The sequence below is a fragment of the Quercus suber genome, unplaced genomic scaffold, assembly GCF_002906115.3.
Source record: "Quercus suber isolate HL8 unplaced genomic scaffold, Cork oak 2.0 scaffold_94, whole genome shotgun sequence".
NCBI classification, from domain to species: domain Eukaryota; kingdom Viridiplantae; phylum Streptophyta; class Magnoliopsida; order Fagales; family Fagaceae; genus Quercus; species Quercus suber.
This window is the reverse complement of record NW_027069559.1, coordinates 1,261,477-1,277,960: the sequence shown is the minus strand read 5'-3', so window position 1 is coordinate 1,277,960 and position 16,484 is coordinate 1,261,477. Positions and strand designations below refer to the sequence as shown.

At 34.0% G+C, this 16,484-nt stretch overlaps 2 protein-coding genes across 2 annotated transcripts; one reads left to right on the top strand and one right to left on the bottom strand.

Annotated features, from left to right (window-relative positions):
- Positions 1-1,203: 1,203 nt before the first annotated feature.
- LOC111997553 (uncharacterized) lies at positions 1,204-7,831 on the bottom strand. The gene is made up of 6 exons (XM_065774508.1): positions 7,351-7,831; positions 6,314-6,464; positions 5,035-5,417; positions 3,251-3,730; positions 2,679-2,829; positions 1,204-1,793 (listed from the first exon to the last, which is right to left on the bottom strand). The coding sequence occupies exons 1-6, from the start codon at positions 7,829-7,831 to the stop codon at positions 1,409-1,411; spliced, it is 2,031 nt and encodes a 676-aa protein (XP_065630580.1). The 3' UTR covers positions 1,204-1,408.
- A 5,499-nt stretch (positions 7,832-13,330) lies between these two features.
- Positions 13,331-15,457, top strand: LOC111997547 (receptor like protein 24-like). The gene has a single exon (XM_024029642.2). The coding sequence runs from the start codon at positions 13,379-13,381 to the stop codon at positions 14,759-14,761; it is 1,383 nt and encodes a 460-aa protein (XP_023885410.2). The 5' UTR covers positions 13,331-13,378; the 3' UTR covers positions 14,762-15,457.
- The last annotated feature ends 1,027 nt before the right edge of the window (positions 15,458-16,484 follow it).

The following is a 16,484-nucleotide window of genomic DNA, read 5'->3' as shown; positions in this document are numbered from 1 at the left end:
TTATTTGGGAAATGAGAAAGTAATGCACAATCTAGAGAAAAATTGTCAGGATTTTAAGTGTTGCTTAATTTCATGATGAATTTCTATGTATTTTGGATTATACTTGTATAGTAATTTTGGGTGATAAAAACCATAGTTTAAGTTGGAAAAGAAGTGCTTATCAAGCCAGTTTGTTCAAGTGAAGTCAAAACTCGGTTAAACTGGATTCAAAATCTTAGTCAAGCGAGACGATTGGTCTCCTATGTTTAATTGATTATGTCATCAAACTTAAATTAAAGGAATGTTTGAGGGTTTTGTAATTTAAATAAGGCTCCAAAATTATGTTTGGAACTTGAAAGATAAATTTAGAAGTTCGATTAAAGATATGAAATGTGTTAAACATCTCACAATACTAATCTCATGCCATTCCTTGTTTTGACCTATTCTTAAGCTTTACTCATCGAAAAATAAATTGGGTTATTGACATTTATTTTTCAGAGTACAGTGTTCCATTGTACCCTGGTTACAAGTTTTCCAAACCACTGAAGTAGTGCCAATTTAGTGTGCTTTTGGCATGATGAAATTTGTCAGCTTATTTTACTATTTAGCTTATTTTTGCTATTATTTATAGTCTACTGCACTTTTTGGTACTATTCATGAGTCACACTATACTATTTCAACTAATTTTTACCTTTATTTATAGTACTTTCAACTAATTTTTACCTTTATTTATAGTACTTTCAGTAAAAAAAAATTTTAGTTTCAACAAAATAAGCGGATCCAAAAGAGATCCTTAATAATAAGAAGTATTTTAAAGGAAATTTAGATGCTTTAACAAACCAATAATTGCCATAGCCATTATTTCATAAGAAAAATATACTGAAGCCTATTGCTTAATTCCCAGGCTCCAAAAATTATTTCTTTTTTTAGGCACAAAGATTACCTAAAGAACTTTTTCTTAATGCTTCTTGTATAACCATTACCAAAGAAAAAAAAAATTATGTTAGGGCAATGTTCTGGCTTTGACACAAAAAATGTTGCTACTACAATTACTTTATGAAAAATATAATTATTTTCATGACCTTTTGTCTCTTTTTCAAGGAAACCCCTATCCATGATATGTCAGTTTCGACAACCAATGGCTACTAGAGAACTAAAGCCCTCATTCCTCATATCAAAATAATTGATGGTATCTTAATGTAGTATTCAAGAAAAAAAAGAATTGCATGCATTTGCAAATGTGGGCATCAAAATTATTAACCAAACTCACTTTACTGCTTGTAACTTAATAGAAGTTTTTCTACTAGGTAAAGAGATTTTCCAGATACATAAGATTATTGCTCATTATTTTCTCCTGTTGGATATTTAGTACGTAGCAGTAGTAGTATTACTACAATACTCATGAGTCATGAGTCTTGAGCAGAGCAATTTAACCAAAGGGCTTTTGATTAGAGCAATCCAAATTGTTTCCATAGCCCAGTCCCAAAATGTTACAGTACCTCTTATAGAACCCTATCCTATCAGCCACCTTATCATTAGCCTCCTTATTATTAGGACCTTTCCCACATTCTAAACCACCATTGATTATATTGGTGATGACACCATAGCCTGGGACTCGACCAGCTGACCTATCTGCAGGGGAAGGTGTCCATTGGCCTATGATGACATTGTGGCTTGATGGCTTGTTATCCTGTGGGGTCATCCAAAACCATATGGCTGTCTTGAATGAAATCACTCGGTTTGTGGCCACAAGATCTGGATTGTTTATTAGGTCCACCTTGATGGCTTTACCAGCTAAATCATAGTTGTGATTGCTGATGAAGTTAAAAAAGATCAATAATCAATGTCAATGTCAAAGTATAGAAAGTTAAATTTAATACATGCTCCAAACTATTGTGTTGACAGGCACATGTATATGTCTACGAACACAATTAAAAAAAAATAATTGTTGACATAGTCCATATTAAATGTGATGTTAATAATGAAATTAAATAAAAAGTGATAATGCAATCATTCAAGTTTGAAATTGTGAAGTGGGTTTTAGTTAATTCAACTGATAAAATTAGTATCTTGATTGATAATAAAATACATATTGAAATTATTTCTAAAAAAAAAAAGTTTGAAATTGTGAGACATCTTAAAGTGTTATATGTAGACTGTAGTCACAAGCTCTCCATATTAAATGCAAGATTTAGGGCTTACACGTCCCTGTTACTAGATAGAACATTCTTGGAATATTCGTTTGCCTAACATTAGTTCAAAATAACACCTTAGATTATTCCATCATAGAATTGTAACTTGAGAGTTGAGACACATTTTTCATGGAACCGAGAGCAAGTTAGTTCATTTGAAATTAGCATGACACTCTAAATATTCCAATAATGTTCTATTAATGGAAGAGTAAGATTCTAAGCTCTCTAAATCTTCCATTTAAATGGAGACCTTTTGATAAACCAAGTAATGTTCTAATCTTCCATGTATGCACGTACATTTGCCTAACATGGACAACAATCCCATCACATATTTGCAACTTTGAGACACAATTTTCATGTAAAACAAGTTGTGCAATGTATAGTCATCTAGCATGAGTGTGTTAGCTAGTTGCAACCATGGATATAGATGCAGATCTTGTACTATTTCTATGTTTTATTTTGGTTGAGCTTTAAGAAATTCACTAGTGACAAGCGAGAGAGACGTACTTGGTGAGTTGGATAGGTCCTCTTCCATAATATTGTTTGCCAGGAGGGCATGGTGCTTTGTCATTACAATGAGTTTCCTTTGTGCCCTCCCTCACAAAGCAATATCCCCATGCATATGGACCATCTGGTGCATTTGCCCACCCTCCGCCTCCTACACAAAATAACCATATTACCATATTGTATGAGTTAACAAATCCACTACATTAACAACTAAATCAACAATAATTAATGTTAAGAGATAATGACTCATATTCTGAATGAGAAAGTAACATGGATCACATGTGATCCAAATAATGCAGCCAATTTTTTTTTGAGAATTTTTAATGTCTAGGCTGAATAATAATTTTGGGGTGTGAAGCAAGACCCTATAGTACTATATTAGAAAATTCAATGTGTGAAAAAATTGTTCCTAACAAAAAATGAAAATTTTAAAAGGCTGTATTTTGAAAAAATGCGTTACCCAATAGACACTTATCTTCAACAATAATTGTTATTTTTTTTCTTTCTGAAAACTAATTCTTGTGACTTATTGTTAATATTTCAGACTTAAATATTAATCAAACTAATTATACCTGTAGTCTCATGAGAAGTTTGAGCCAAGAAAGCAGCAAGCTCCCTTTTACGAGTATTAACATCACCAGTGGTGCCAAACCCACCAAAAGATCGAGCAGCAGTGATGAAAGCATCGTAGGTATAGAACCCGTGACTGGGGCAGCGGTTATCGTTGCGATGTTTAAGCAGTTCATTGAATAGAGAGAGGCTAATGAGGCTGCCAACATCATCACCACCACCACCACTAGGGGTTGGGGTTGGTTTGGAAGGTGTAGTTGCTGCAGGCTTACATTGGCTTTGGCAACCATTTCCACAGTGATCGTTTGTGGTGCCACACCATCCATGTTGGCTACAACATAGCCCATTTGGACAAACAGCACCATTAGCTTGTCTTCCACATTGTTCTGCCCAGGCACTTCCTAGCAAGAAAGCTAAACTCAAGAGAATAACATGTAGGACTTCATTTTTGCTTTGTGTGTGTGTGAGAGAGCATGTGATGGCTTTTGGTTAAATGGATGAGATTCAAGTCTCTATACGTACGGTGTTGGTTTTTTTTTTTTGACTATTCGTTGGTCAATTAATTCTAGTCAATATCGACTGCTTGTCTTATTTTAGGACTATTCGCATGTGATTTTTTGGCACTGACTGATTGATTTGCTTTCCACAAGACCCCACTGGAGAAGATAAAGTTCAGAAGTTTCAATTTATCATGTCAACATTGGAAAAAGGGGACAAAAATAGTGCCAGTCTTTGATTGATCTCTCGGTCCAAATATAAATGGATTATCTTGATGGTAAATTGGTAATTATTAATACCACTTGTTTCTATCATATAAGTGCAGATTCATCACATTGGTATAGTTTGATAGTAAAAGTCTTTGCCCTGATATTTAGATTGGAGTGGTTTGATCGATAATCTTAACAATATTCGTGTGGTATACGTGATATTACTCATTACCGTCATATAGTGTGGGCCTAATAAACCCGCACTAGAGATCTCATTTTTTCCATACAGCAAAAAAAAAAGTGTAGGATTCTTTTCATTTGAAATTGATTAATTTTATGATTAAGATTAAATATCATAAATCTACATGTATGTCTGGTATTACATTACTCTATTTGGTTGGGACTTAGGACGATAAAAAAGTAAGGGCAAGAAAAATGTTAGGGATAATAAAAAGTGAAAAATAAAAAAGATTTTAGGTTTCTATCACTAGTGTTTGATTGGAAGGATGGAAATTTAATACAATATAAATTTTCTTTGTTTAATTGAGACGAAAAATAAGAGGATAAAAAGATATTTTGTATGAATTTACTCTTATGCCCAATTACATTGTATATATAGGAAATATTTAAAAAAAAATAAAAAAATTATGTTAGGGCAATGTTCTGGCTTTGACACAAAAAATGTTGCTACTACAATTACTTTATGAAAAATATAATTATTTTCATGACCTTTTGTCTCTTTTTCAAGGAAACCCCTATCCATGATATGTCAGTTTCTACAACCAATGGCTACTGGAGAACTAAAGCCCTCATTCCTCATATCAAAATAATTGATGGTATCTTAATGTAGTATTCAAGAAAAAAAAAAAATTGCATGCATTTGCAAATGTGGGCATCAAAATTATTAACCAAACTCACTTTACTGCTTGTAACTTAATAGAAGTTTTTCTACTAGGGAAAGAGACTTTCCAGATACATAAGATTATTGCTCATTATTTTCTCCTGTTGGATATTTAGTACGTAGCAGTAGTAGTATTACTACAATACTCATGAGTCATGAGTCTTGAGCAGAGCAATTTAACCAAAGGGCTTTTGATTATAGCAATCCAAATTGTTTCCATAGCCCAGTCCCAAAATGTTACAGTACCTCTTATAGAACCCTATCCTATCAGCCACCTTATCATTAGCCTCCTTATTATTAGGACCTTTCCCACATTCTAAACCACCATTGATTATATTGGTGATGACACCATAGCCTGGGACTCGACCAGCTGACCTATCTGCAGGGGAAGGTGTCCATTGGCCTATGATGACATTGTGGCTTGATGGCTTGTTATCCTGTGGGGTCATCCAAAACCATATGGCTGTCTTGAATGAAATCACTCGGTTTGTGGCTACAAGATCTGGATTGTTTATTAGGTCCACCTTGATGGCTTTACCAGCTAAATCATAGTTGTGATTGCTGATGAAGTTAAAAAAGATCAATAATCAATGTCAATGTCAAAGTATAGAAAGTTAAATTTAATACATGCTCCAAACTATTGTGTTGACAGGCACATGTATATGTCTACGAACACAATTTTTTTTTAAAATAATTGTTGACATAGTCCATATTAAATGTGATGTTAATAATGAAATTAAATAAAAAGTGATATTGCAATCATTCAAGTTTGAAATTGTGAAGTGGGTTTTAGTTAATTCAACTGATAAAATTAGTATCTTGATTTGATAATAAAATACATATTGAAATTATTTCTTAAAAAAAAAAAGTTTGAAATTGTGAGACATCATTAAAGTGTTATATTGTAGACTGTAGTCACAAGCTCTCCATATTAAATGCAAGATTTAGGGCTTACACGTCGTCTATTACTAGATAGAACATTCTTGGAATATTCGTTTGCCTAACATCAGTTCAAAATAAACACTTAGATTATTCCATCATAGAATTGTAACTTGAGAGTTGAGACACATTTTTCATGGAACCTGAGCAGCAAGTTAGTTCATTTGAAATTAGCATGACACTCTAAATATTCCAATAATGTTCTATTAATGGAAGAGTAGGATTCTAAGCTCTCTAAATCTTCCATTTAAATGGAGACCTTTTGATAAAACCAAGTAATTGTTCTAATCTTCCATATATGCACGTACATTTGCCTAACATCGACAACAATCCCATCACATATTTGCAACTTTGAGACACAATTTTCATGTAAAACAAGTTGTGCAATGTATAGTCATCTAGCATGAGTGTGTTAGCTAGTTGCAACCATGGATATAGATGCAGATCTTGTACTATTTCTATGTTTTATTTTGGTTGAGCTTTAAGAAATTCACAAGTGACAAGCAAGAGAAACGTACTTGGTGAGTTGGATGGGTCCTCTTCCATAATATTGTTTGCCAGGAGGGCATGGTGCTTTGTCATTACAATGAGTTTCCTTTGTGCCCTCCCTCACAAAGCAATATCCCCATGCATATGGACCATCTGGTGCATTTGCCCACCCTCCACCTCCTACACAAAATAACCATATTACCATATTGTATGAGTTAACAAATCCACTACATTAACAACTAAATCAACAATAATTAATGTTAAGAGATAATGACTCCTGAATGAGAAAGTAACATGGATCACATGTGATCCAAATAATGCTGCCAATTTTTTTTTGAGAATTTTTAATGTCTAGGCTGAATAATAATTTTGGGGTGTGAAGCAAAACCCTATAGTACTATATTAGAAAATTCAATGTTTTGCAAGGAGGATTGGGAATACAACTAGTTTCATGGCGGAATTATGGGCTCTCCGAGATGGACTGCAACCGTGCTTACAGATTCATGCTCAATCTGTTATTATTGAATTGGATGCTAAAGTCATTGTGGATGCCTTTAACTCACAAACTTCCTATAATACTATTGTATCTTCTATTATGGATGATTGCAAGCACATGGCTTCCTGGATTTCCCAAACGAGTTTTTAGACATATCTACAGGGAGGTGAACAAGTGCACAGACTTCTTGGCTAAACTAGGCACTTTGATTGAGAGTGATTTTATTGTTTTTTCAAGTCCACTGGTGGACTTATCTAATTATCTAGTATTTTGAAGGGTGATGCCAATGGTTTGAATGTTAACAGGCTCTGTCCTGAACCTTTATTTGCTGTTTAGTGTTTAATTTATTTCCCTTTCTATCCAAAAAAAAAAGAAAAAGAAAAAAAGAAAATTCAATGTGTGAAAAAAGTGTTCAAAACAAAAATTGAAGTTTTTAAAAAGCTGTATTTTGAAAAAGTGCATTATCAAATAGACACTTATCTTCAACAATAAATGTTTTTTTTTTCTGAACTAATTCTTGTGACTTATTGTTAATATTTCAGACTTAAATATTAATCAAACCAATTATACCTGTAGTCTCATGAGAAGTTTGAGCCAAGAAAGCAGCAAGCTCCCTTTTACGAGTATTAACATCACCAGTGGTGCCAAACCCACCAAAAGATCGAGCAGCAGTGATGAAAGCATCGTAGGTATAGAACCCGTGACTGGGGCAGCGGTTATCGTTGCGATGTTTAAGCAGTTCATTGAATAGAGAGAGGCTAATGAGGCTGCCAACATCATCACCACCACCACTAGGGGTTGGGGTTGGTTTGGAAGGTGTAGTTGCTGCAGGCTTACATTGGCTTTGGCAACCATTTCCACAGTGATCGTTTAAGCAGTTCATTGAATAGAGAGAGGCTAATGAGGCTGCCAACATCATCACCACCACCACTAGGGGTTGGGGTTGGTTTGGAAGGTGTAGTTGCTGCAGGCTTACATTGGCTTTGGCAACCATTTCCACAGTGATCGTTTGTGGTGCCACACCATCCATGTTGGCTACAACATAGCCCATTTGGACAAACAGCACCATTAGCTTGTCTTCCACATTGTTCTGCCCAGGTACTTCCTAGCAAGAAAGCTAAACTCAAGAAAATAAACATGTAGGACTTCATTTTTGCTTTGTGTGTGTGTGTGTGAGAGCATGTGATGGCTTTGGTTAAATGGACGAGATTCAAGTCTCTATACGTACGGTGTCGGTTTTTTTTTTTTTTGACTATTCGTTGGTCAATTAATTCTAGTCAATATCGACTGCTTGTCTTATTTAAGGACTATTCGCATGTGATTTTTTGGCACTGACTGATTGATTTGCTTTCCACAAGACCCCACTGGAGAAGATAAAGTTCAGAAGTTTCAATTTATCATGTCGACATTGGAAAAAGGGGACAAAAATAGTGCCAGTCTTTGATTGATCTCTCGGTCCAAATATAAATGGATTATCTTGATGGTAATTATCAATACCACTTGTTTCTATCATATAAGTGCAGATTCATCACATTGGTATAGTTTGATAGTAAGAGTCTTTGCCCTGATATTCAGAGAGGAGTGGTTTGAGCGATAATCTTAACAATACCCGTGTGGTCTACGTGATATTACTCACTACCGTCACATAGTGTGGGCCTAATAAACCCACATTGGAGATCCCATTTTTTTCATTCAGCAAAAAAAAAAGAAAAAGTGTAGGATTCTTTTCATTTGAAATTGATTAATTTTATGATTAAGATTAAATATCATAAATCTACATGTATGTCTGGTATTACATTACTCTATTTGGTTGGGACTTGGGACGATAAAAAAGTAAGAGCAAGAAAAATGTTAGGGATAATAAAAAGTGAAAAAATAAAAAAGATTTTAGGTTTCTATCACTAGTATTTGATTGGAAGGATGAAAATTTAATACAATATAAATTTTCTTTGTTTAATTGAGACGAAAAATAAGAGGATAAAAAGATATTTTGTATGAATTTACTCTTATGCCCAATTACATTGTATATATAAGAAATATTTAAAAAAAAAAGATATTATATAGGAAAATATATTACTTATATCAATTTTTTTTTGGTAGATGACATCTTATAAAATTCAACATATCATACTTATTATACTCCTATTATATTATTTTTATTTACTTGTCCATTTGTATATAAAAAATTTAAAATGCGATTAATTTTTTTTTGAGAAAAAAAAAGCGATTAATTGACTTTGTTAAAGAATAGTATTGTATTAATAAATAAATAAAAGTGTTACGTTTATAATATTTTTATAACACTTTCACAACATTAATTGATATTTTAATTTGTTGCACCGTTGTAATATATATATATATATATTAAAGTAACGAACTTTATTAATGAGAAAGAAACTTATTATATGCCATACTGATCAGTCCATTAAATGAATCATGAATGCTTAATATATGCCACGCTGATCAATCCATTACCGATATCACGCGATAGGCACCACCGGCCTGCTGGCCTAGTGGTACCCGGTCTCCATATGACCTATCAACTCAGAGGTTCAATCCCCTGCATAAACACTTACCTAGCAAAAAAAAAAAGATATCACGCGATAGGCTTATATGGCCCATATCTCTCCGACTGTGCAAATTGGGCTAGAAGCCCGTGCCTTTTCTCCTCAAGAAATCAATGCTTTAGGGCCCCGCTTTTTTTTTTTTTTTTTTTTAGTGGGTTAAAACGCTTTATATTAAACAACAAAAAAAGCTACATATGAAGCTACATGATGGACTCCCTCAATCAAAATCCCTATTTAACTAATAAACAAATAAGTTTTTAGTAAAAAATTACATTTAAATGACCGTAATTGATCATTTACTTTTGCCATTTTTAGAAGATGTCTCTGCTGATGCGTTTTCATTAATCTTTTTTTAATGTACATTGACCACGTTTAAGTTAATCTCCTTTTTTTTTTTTTTTCTTTTTTGTTTTTTTTTTTTTGAGATAGTTACAATATGCCGCCATAGCATGAACCTTTTATTTCCTAAACCTCAGAGCACTTTGTATATAAAGAGGTGCCAATTAAGTTATAAGATTTTTGACAATAATTAAGCCACAATGTTTAAGTTAATCTAAATATATATAAGTATAAGAGTGGTTTTTTTTTTTTTTGGTGGGTTATGCTTGATGTGCATTGAAAATAGCTTAATTTTGCATATTTATATCATTGTTAGAAAGTATTATCATACTTATTTTGAGTTAATTCATGCATTTTATATTTGGTTTTGGAATAATGCTGAATACTCAATTTTGTGCTTAATTGAATCTTATTGTGTGAATTTGTCTTTTATAGGAAACTGAAATTAAATAAGTTGATTTATGCAAAGAAGAAAGCTAGTGGACTTTTTTTTTTTTTTTTACAAGGGTCATGATGAAGTTAAAGAAGGCCAACCCAATTAAATTTAAGTCTAATTGGAGTAAGGAATCAAAGGAAATTTGTACCAAATCCAAATCTAATTTGGATTAGGATTCCAACTTGCGCATCAGTTAGTATTGTTGGCATGACTTTTGGCTCAGACGTCCAGTCGAGATTATTCAAGTTAGGCTGAAAAGTTAAATTAAAGGGTTACAACTTTGTAATTTACCAAAAGTCCAAATTCCGAAGTTAAATAGGCCAAAATCGTCTGTTAATTGAAGCCTAAAGATCTGAAATTTTCTCCAAATGGGAATTCAATTTGTAATAGGATTCTTTGACCTATTTAAAGGCTCTTTAGGGCAAAATTCACAGGAGGCTAGCGCTAGGGCTGGGATGCAAAATAGAAAATTGGAGTAAGAGACAGTGCCGCATGTGGCTTCTTAAATATTATCAATAATATTAATGTGATTTGTTTTTTCCCACGATAGTTGTTCTTTAATGATTTAAATTGTTTTTGCTTCATATCAATTGACTAAGATGGAATTCTAGATATGAGTTCAATCATGTTTTTCTCATGATTTAGGATTTATCTCAATTAATTGTATGCTTGGTTTATTATTTCTTGATTTTAAAATTGGATATTTCTTGTGAATTGTTTGGCTAGGATACAATTGGTGATTTGATTTTATACCTAGGACGGGAAGAAGAGCATGCTTTATATATTTAAATAGAAGTTTTAATGATAGTATTTTCCATGTTAGTAGGATTGATTTCTAGATTATCATGAAGTAGTTGGGAAAAATTAATGATTATAAATATATGCTGATATGACTTACAAGGCGGATTCCAAAATCTTAATTCCTTTCTCTAGATTGTTTAAATCTCTTTACTGCTTTATATTATATGTTTGCTTAGTTTAATTATTTGCTTAGTATATTTAATTGCAAATAATCAATTTTTATTAAACTAGATTAGGATTAATTTGGTTAAAATTTGATTAATTTTCCTATGTTCATTCAAGTCCTTGTGAGTTCGACCTCATTATTGTCAAACTATACTTCGGTACGGTTTGTATACTTGCGAGTTCTTTAAAATTTCACAACAATGCCCGGCTATTCAAATGTTGTGTCAGTAAAACATAGATAAATCAAGAGTTTTTTTAAGAGCAGTAATACAAGTATTACTACATATTAGTCTTACAAACAAATTAATTTTATTGTAAGTATAAGAGTAGATTTCTTTTCTTTTCTCTTCTTCTTTTTTGTTTTTTTATTTATTTGGATATGCCCCGATATCCAAATGTTGTGTAACTTGTGTTAGTAAAATATAGATGGACCAATATAGATTTTTTAAAGAGCAGTACTACATGTACTATAAGTTTTACTTCATATTAATCTTACAAATTAATGATGTGTCACCAATTAGATATACGCAAATCAAAATTCAGTTATAAGGTGGTTGAAAATTGAAACCCACCAAACATATTCATTACCATATCAGTTTTTAAGTTTCAAGTAATAAAACTTATAGTATCTTTAGCATTTTTATTTTTTGTAAGATGAGTTAAGGATTCAACCATAGTGAGCTTAACATGTACTCCATTTGTCCCAATTTGTTTGTCCTATTTAAAAAAATCTAAACTTTTTAAGAGAACATCATTTATTGTCTTACTCTTGTCTGCTATATAAAAATGTATAAGTTTCACCATCGCACATCCTTGGTGCAATGGTCACTCTACAAGTATAATTGCTTGTAGGGTGTGGGGGTAAGGACCGGGGTTCAAAGTCTCCAAGAAGGAGTTTCAAACACATATACACTTAGATTATTCTAGAGTAGAATTTCTATATTGTATATAAAAAAAAAGTATAAGTTTTCAAAATTACCCTTAAATAAATTTATAAAAAATGTTCTTAAAAATAAAATAAAAGTATAATAAGAATATTAGTAAATTAATAATTTTTAATTTTAAAAATATAACAATATTTTGAGACATCTTTAGATAGAATTGATTACTGATGATGCCGAAAATCTCACCAGTGAGTTGCACGATGCTTGTACGCTCGAAACAACACCTGCACAACAAAAAGGAGATGACCTCACAGAGAGCACCGGTGTGGTGCCGGCCAAATACCCTCTGAAGGTCAAGTTAGAACTTCTTTCAACTCTAGAGTGCTAGAGAGGGGTTAATTGTGCGTACCTCGGTTTATGAGAGTATTGGGGTTTTTATAGTAGTAGAGGGTGGACCTCTCTTTCTTGGAGTAGAAGTCTTTTCCTTATAGGAATCCTCATAAGCGTGGATTGCGGGATCCTTTCCTTATAGGACTCTGATACGGGGCGTGGAACACAAGCAACTTCCCATGCGTGGTGGCCAAGTCTTAGCTTCAACAGAGCCGTCGGCCTCGAAACCGTCAGCCTTCTTTCTCCCCTTCAGCCAAGTTGGCGTCACCTTCTCGCTATATGGTAACCAAGGAGCTTTGAATAACCGTCGGTTAGAACTGGAGCCTTCAGTCCCGGTTTATCTTGGTCCCGTCAGCATGACTCCATCTGTCACCCGTAATTGGCCCGTCAGTCGAAGCTCGCACTGACGGGTTAAGCCCATGACACCTGCTATGATTATTCTTCCATATCAATTACAAACAGAATATACATCCACCACTGGTCAATGAGAACGAAGCTGAAAAATTGCGGCCGCAGGTCTAACACGACACTCCGAACTTCTAAGACACATTCATCCATAGCATAATTGTTTGAAGTCAGAAAGTTGTGTATGTTTTTTCTGAAGATGTGTATGGTAGTTGACAATTGGCCCGTGTCTATGACATTCTTACATTATGTTCAGACTTAGAGACAATTCTTTAAATGTATTTTAAATTCTCTAATCAAATTTGTTCATGCATTTTCATTGGCTAATAAATTGTCTTTGAAAAAAATAATTTATTTGTATTATATTGATTAATACAAGTATGCAACTATAATTTTAATTAAATTAAACAATCTAAAGCACGATATCTTAAAAAGGTATACCTTGAAAACGCATTTGCTTAGTCAAAAATAGAAATGATAAAAAAGTTCACCTTTTCTGAATTATGATCTGAGTCAGTGAATGTTGGTGGGAATACATTTATTAATGTTGACCGTGGCTTCATATAACACCGTTCAGCTCTTCGCTTAGAGCATTCTCATCCAGAATTGTCATGGAGTCTTCCTTTCTTTGCATCATGCTCATGCGTGTGCTTTTCTTAGTTTCTCTGTCTCAGCTTATTGTTCTCACTCATTCTTCTCCTTCTATACAGTCACTGTGCCATGTTGATGAGAGTTCAGCCTTGTTGCAATTCAAAAATAGTTTCAGCATAAAAGGGTCTGAATCTAGTGATCCATTGGCTTGTCCCAAGATTGCATCTTGGACACTAGATGGTCAAAACAGTGATTGTTGCTCATGGGATGGTGTTATTTGTGATGAGGACACAGGTCACGTGATTGAACTTGATCTGAGTAGCTGCAATCTTTATGGTTCAATCAATTCCAATAGCAGTCTCTTCCATCTTGTTCATCTTCAAAGACTCAACCTTGCCTTCAACAACTTCAACTACTCTCAAATCCCATCCCAGGTAGGCAATCTTTCAAGACTAACATATCTCAATCTCTCTTCTTCCATGTTATCTGGTGAAATCCCTTTTACCCTCATGAACCTGACAAAATTGACTTTTCTTGGGCTTTCGTCCAACAATTTTCAAGGACCAATTCCAAGCTCAATAGTCCACCTTTACAATCTTGAGGTTCTTGATGTTTATAATAATAGCTTGAATGGCACCATGGAACTTTGTGTGTTTCTTAATATAAAAAGCCTAGGCATGTTGGATCTTTCTCGTAATGAATTGTCATTACTCATTGATGAAACATGTGCCAATGCCTCTTTGCCAAAGTTTTATGGGTTAAATTTGGCTGCATGTAACTTGATTGAATTTCCAAATTTCCTAAAAAACCAAGATGGGCTACAGTGGCTAAGCCTAGCTCACAACAACATTACTGGCCATATACCTGAATGGATGTGGTACATAAGTAGAGAAAGTTTAAGGGTTATGGATCTTTCTTTCAATTTTCTCACAGGCTTTGATGGTCAAGTTCCAATTCCTCTTCCATGGACTAATCTAGCCATTCTAGACCTTAGCTCTAACCAGCTTGAAGGGTCACTTCCTATTCCACCATCCTCCACTTTGCGCTATAATATTCCAAACAATAAATTGAGTGGAAAAATTTCACAGAGGATTTGCAACTTGACTTCTATTCAGGTGCTTGATTTGTCTAATAACAGCTTAAGTGGTTCACTTCCCCAATGTCTGAAGAAGTTTGGTGATTCTTTATTAGTGCTTAATCTACAAAAGAACAAACTTGAGGGAAGCATTCCACAAACTTGGGCAAAAGGAACCCGATTGCGGATGATAAATTTTAGTGAAAACAAATTCCAAAACCGGTTACCAACATCATTGGCCAATTTAATGATGCTAGAGGCTATTGATCTTGTGTCAACCAATTCAATGATTCTTTTCCCTATTGATTTGGAAATCTTCCAAATTTAATGGTTCTCTGTATAAGGTCTAACAAATTCAATGGTCCAATAGTCATTCCTAATGCTGAGTATAAGTTTCCCAACTTGCGAGTCCTTGATCTTTCCAACAATAGCTTTTCAGGAAAGTTGCCACTAGAAATATTTCAGAATTGGAAGTACAGGGATTTTGAGAATGAAGGCCCTTTAACTTATATTCACGTGAAGACAAATTTTACTATACCAAAAGGTAGTTGGAATTATCATTTGTCTTATGATTCCAATTACTCAATGGAAATTACAAACTGTTAAATATTAGCATTGATACACCATGTTGAATATGCTAGTAGGGATGCGGAAGCGAAAGCATAGAGTATAGAACATAATAACACACGAGGGTTACGTGGTTCAGCCTAACGGCCTACATCCACGAAGGAAACCCTAAAGGGCTACATCAATAATATATTATAGTGTAGTACAAATCCTGTGTTATAATGAATCATAACATGTGTATATATAGTAGACTAAACCCTAGACTAATAGACTTCTAGTACAAGTAGAAGACTTGCCTTGCACACAAAGTATAATTAGACTTGGGCCTATGCTAATGGGCTAATATATCTCTAACACCCCCTCTCAAACTCAAGATGGAAACTTGATGAAATCTTGAGATTTGATAAGGTTGAGAAGATCTCTTGAATGAAGTTTGGCTCTGTTACGGTAGTTTGAGGAAGGCAATGGTCTTGCAGTGTTGATGCGACTTCTAACGATGGCATAACTATACCGGAGAGTTTTGACGGTAGCAGTAGGAAGCCAAAGAAGATGAATGCAGCGAAGAAACACCGAGGAAGACAAAGATTGCTCTTGAACATACCGTAAGGACAGAAAACCATGACCACAAGAAGGTGACTCTGATACCATGTTAAATATTAGCATTGATACACCATGTTGAATATGCTAGTAGGGATGCGGAAGCGAAAGCATAGAGTATAGAACATAATAACACACGAGGGTTACGTGGTTCAGCCTAACGGCCTACATCCACGGAGGAAACCCTAAAGGGCTACATCAATAATATATTATAGTGTAGTACAAATCCTGTGTTATAATGAATCATAACATGTGTATATATAGTAGACTAAACCCTAGACTAATAGACTTCTAGTACAAGTAGAAGACTTGCCTTGCACACAAAGTATAATTAGACTTGGGCCTATGCTAATGGGCTAATATATCTCTAACACAAACAAAGGCATGAATATGGTATATCAAAGGGTCCTAGAGCTCTTTAGAGGTATTGATATGTCAAGCAATAGGTTTGAAGGAGAGATCCCAAAATCAATTGGTGATTTAAAGGTGCTTCATTTGTTCAATGTTTCCAATAACTTCCTTAGTAGCAATATCCCATTTTCATTGGGAAATCTTCCAGATTTGGAATCATTGGATCTTTCTTTAAACAGACTTTCAGGAGAGATCCCACAACAGCTAACAAAACTTAATTTCTTGCAATATTTCAATGTCTCTTATAATAATCTTACGGGACACATACCAAGTGGGCAACAATTTAATACATTTCAAAACAATTCATTTGAGGGAAATTCAGGATTGTGTGGGAGCCCACTGACAAATAATTGTGATGATTTTGATACTTTGCTACCTCCAGCCTCAATCTCAGAGAATAGTGAAGATTCAGATTCTCCATTTGAATTTGGTTGGAAAATAGTTGTGATTGGGTATGGATTTGGTTTACAACTTGT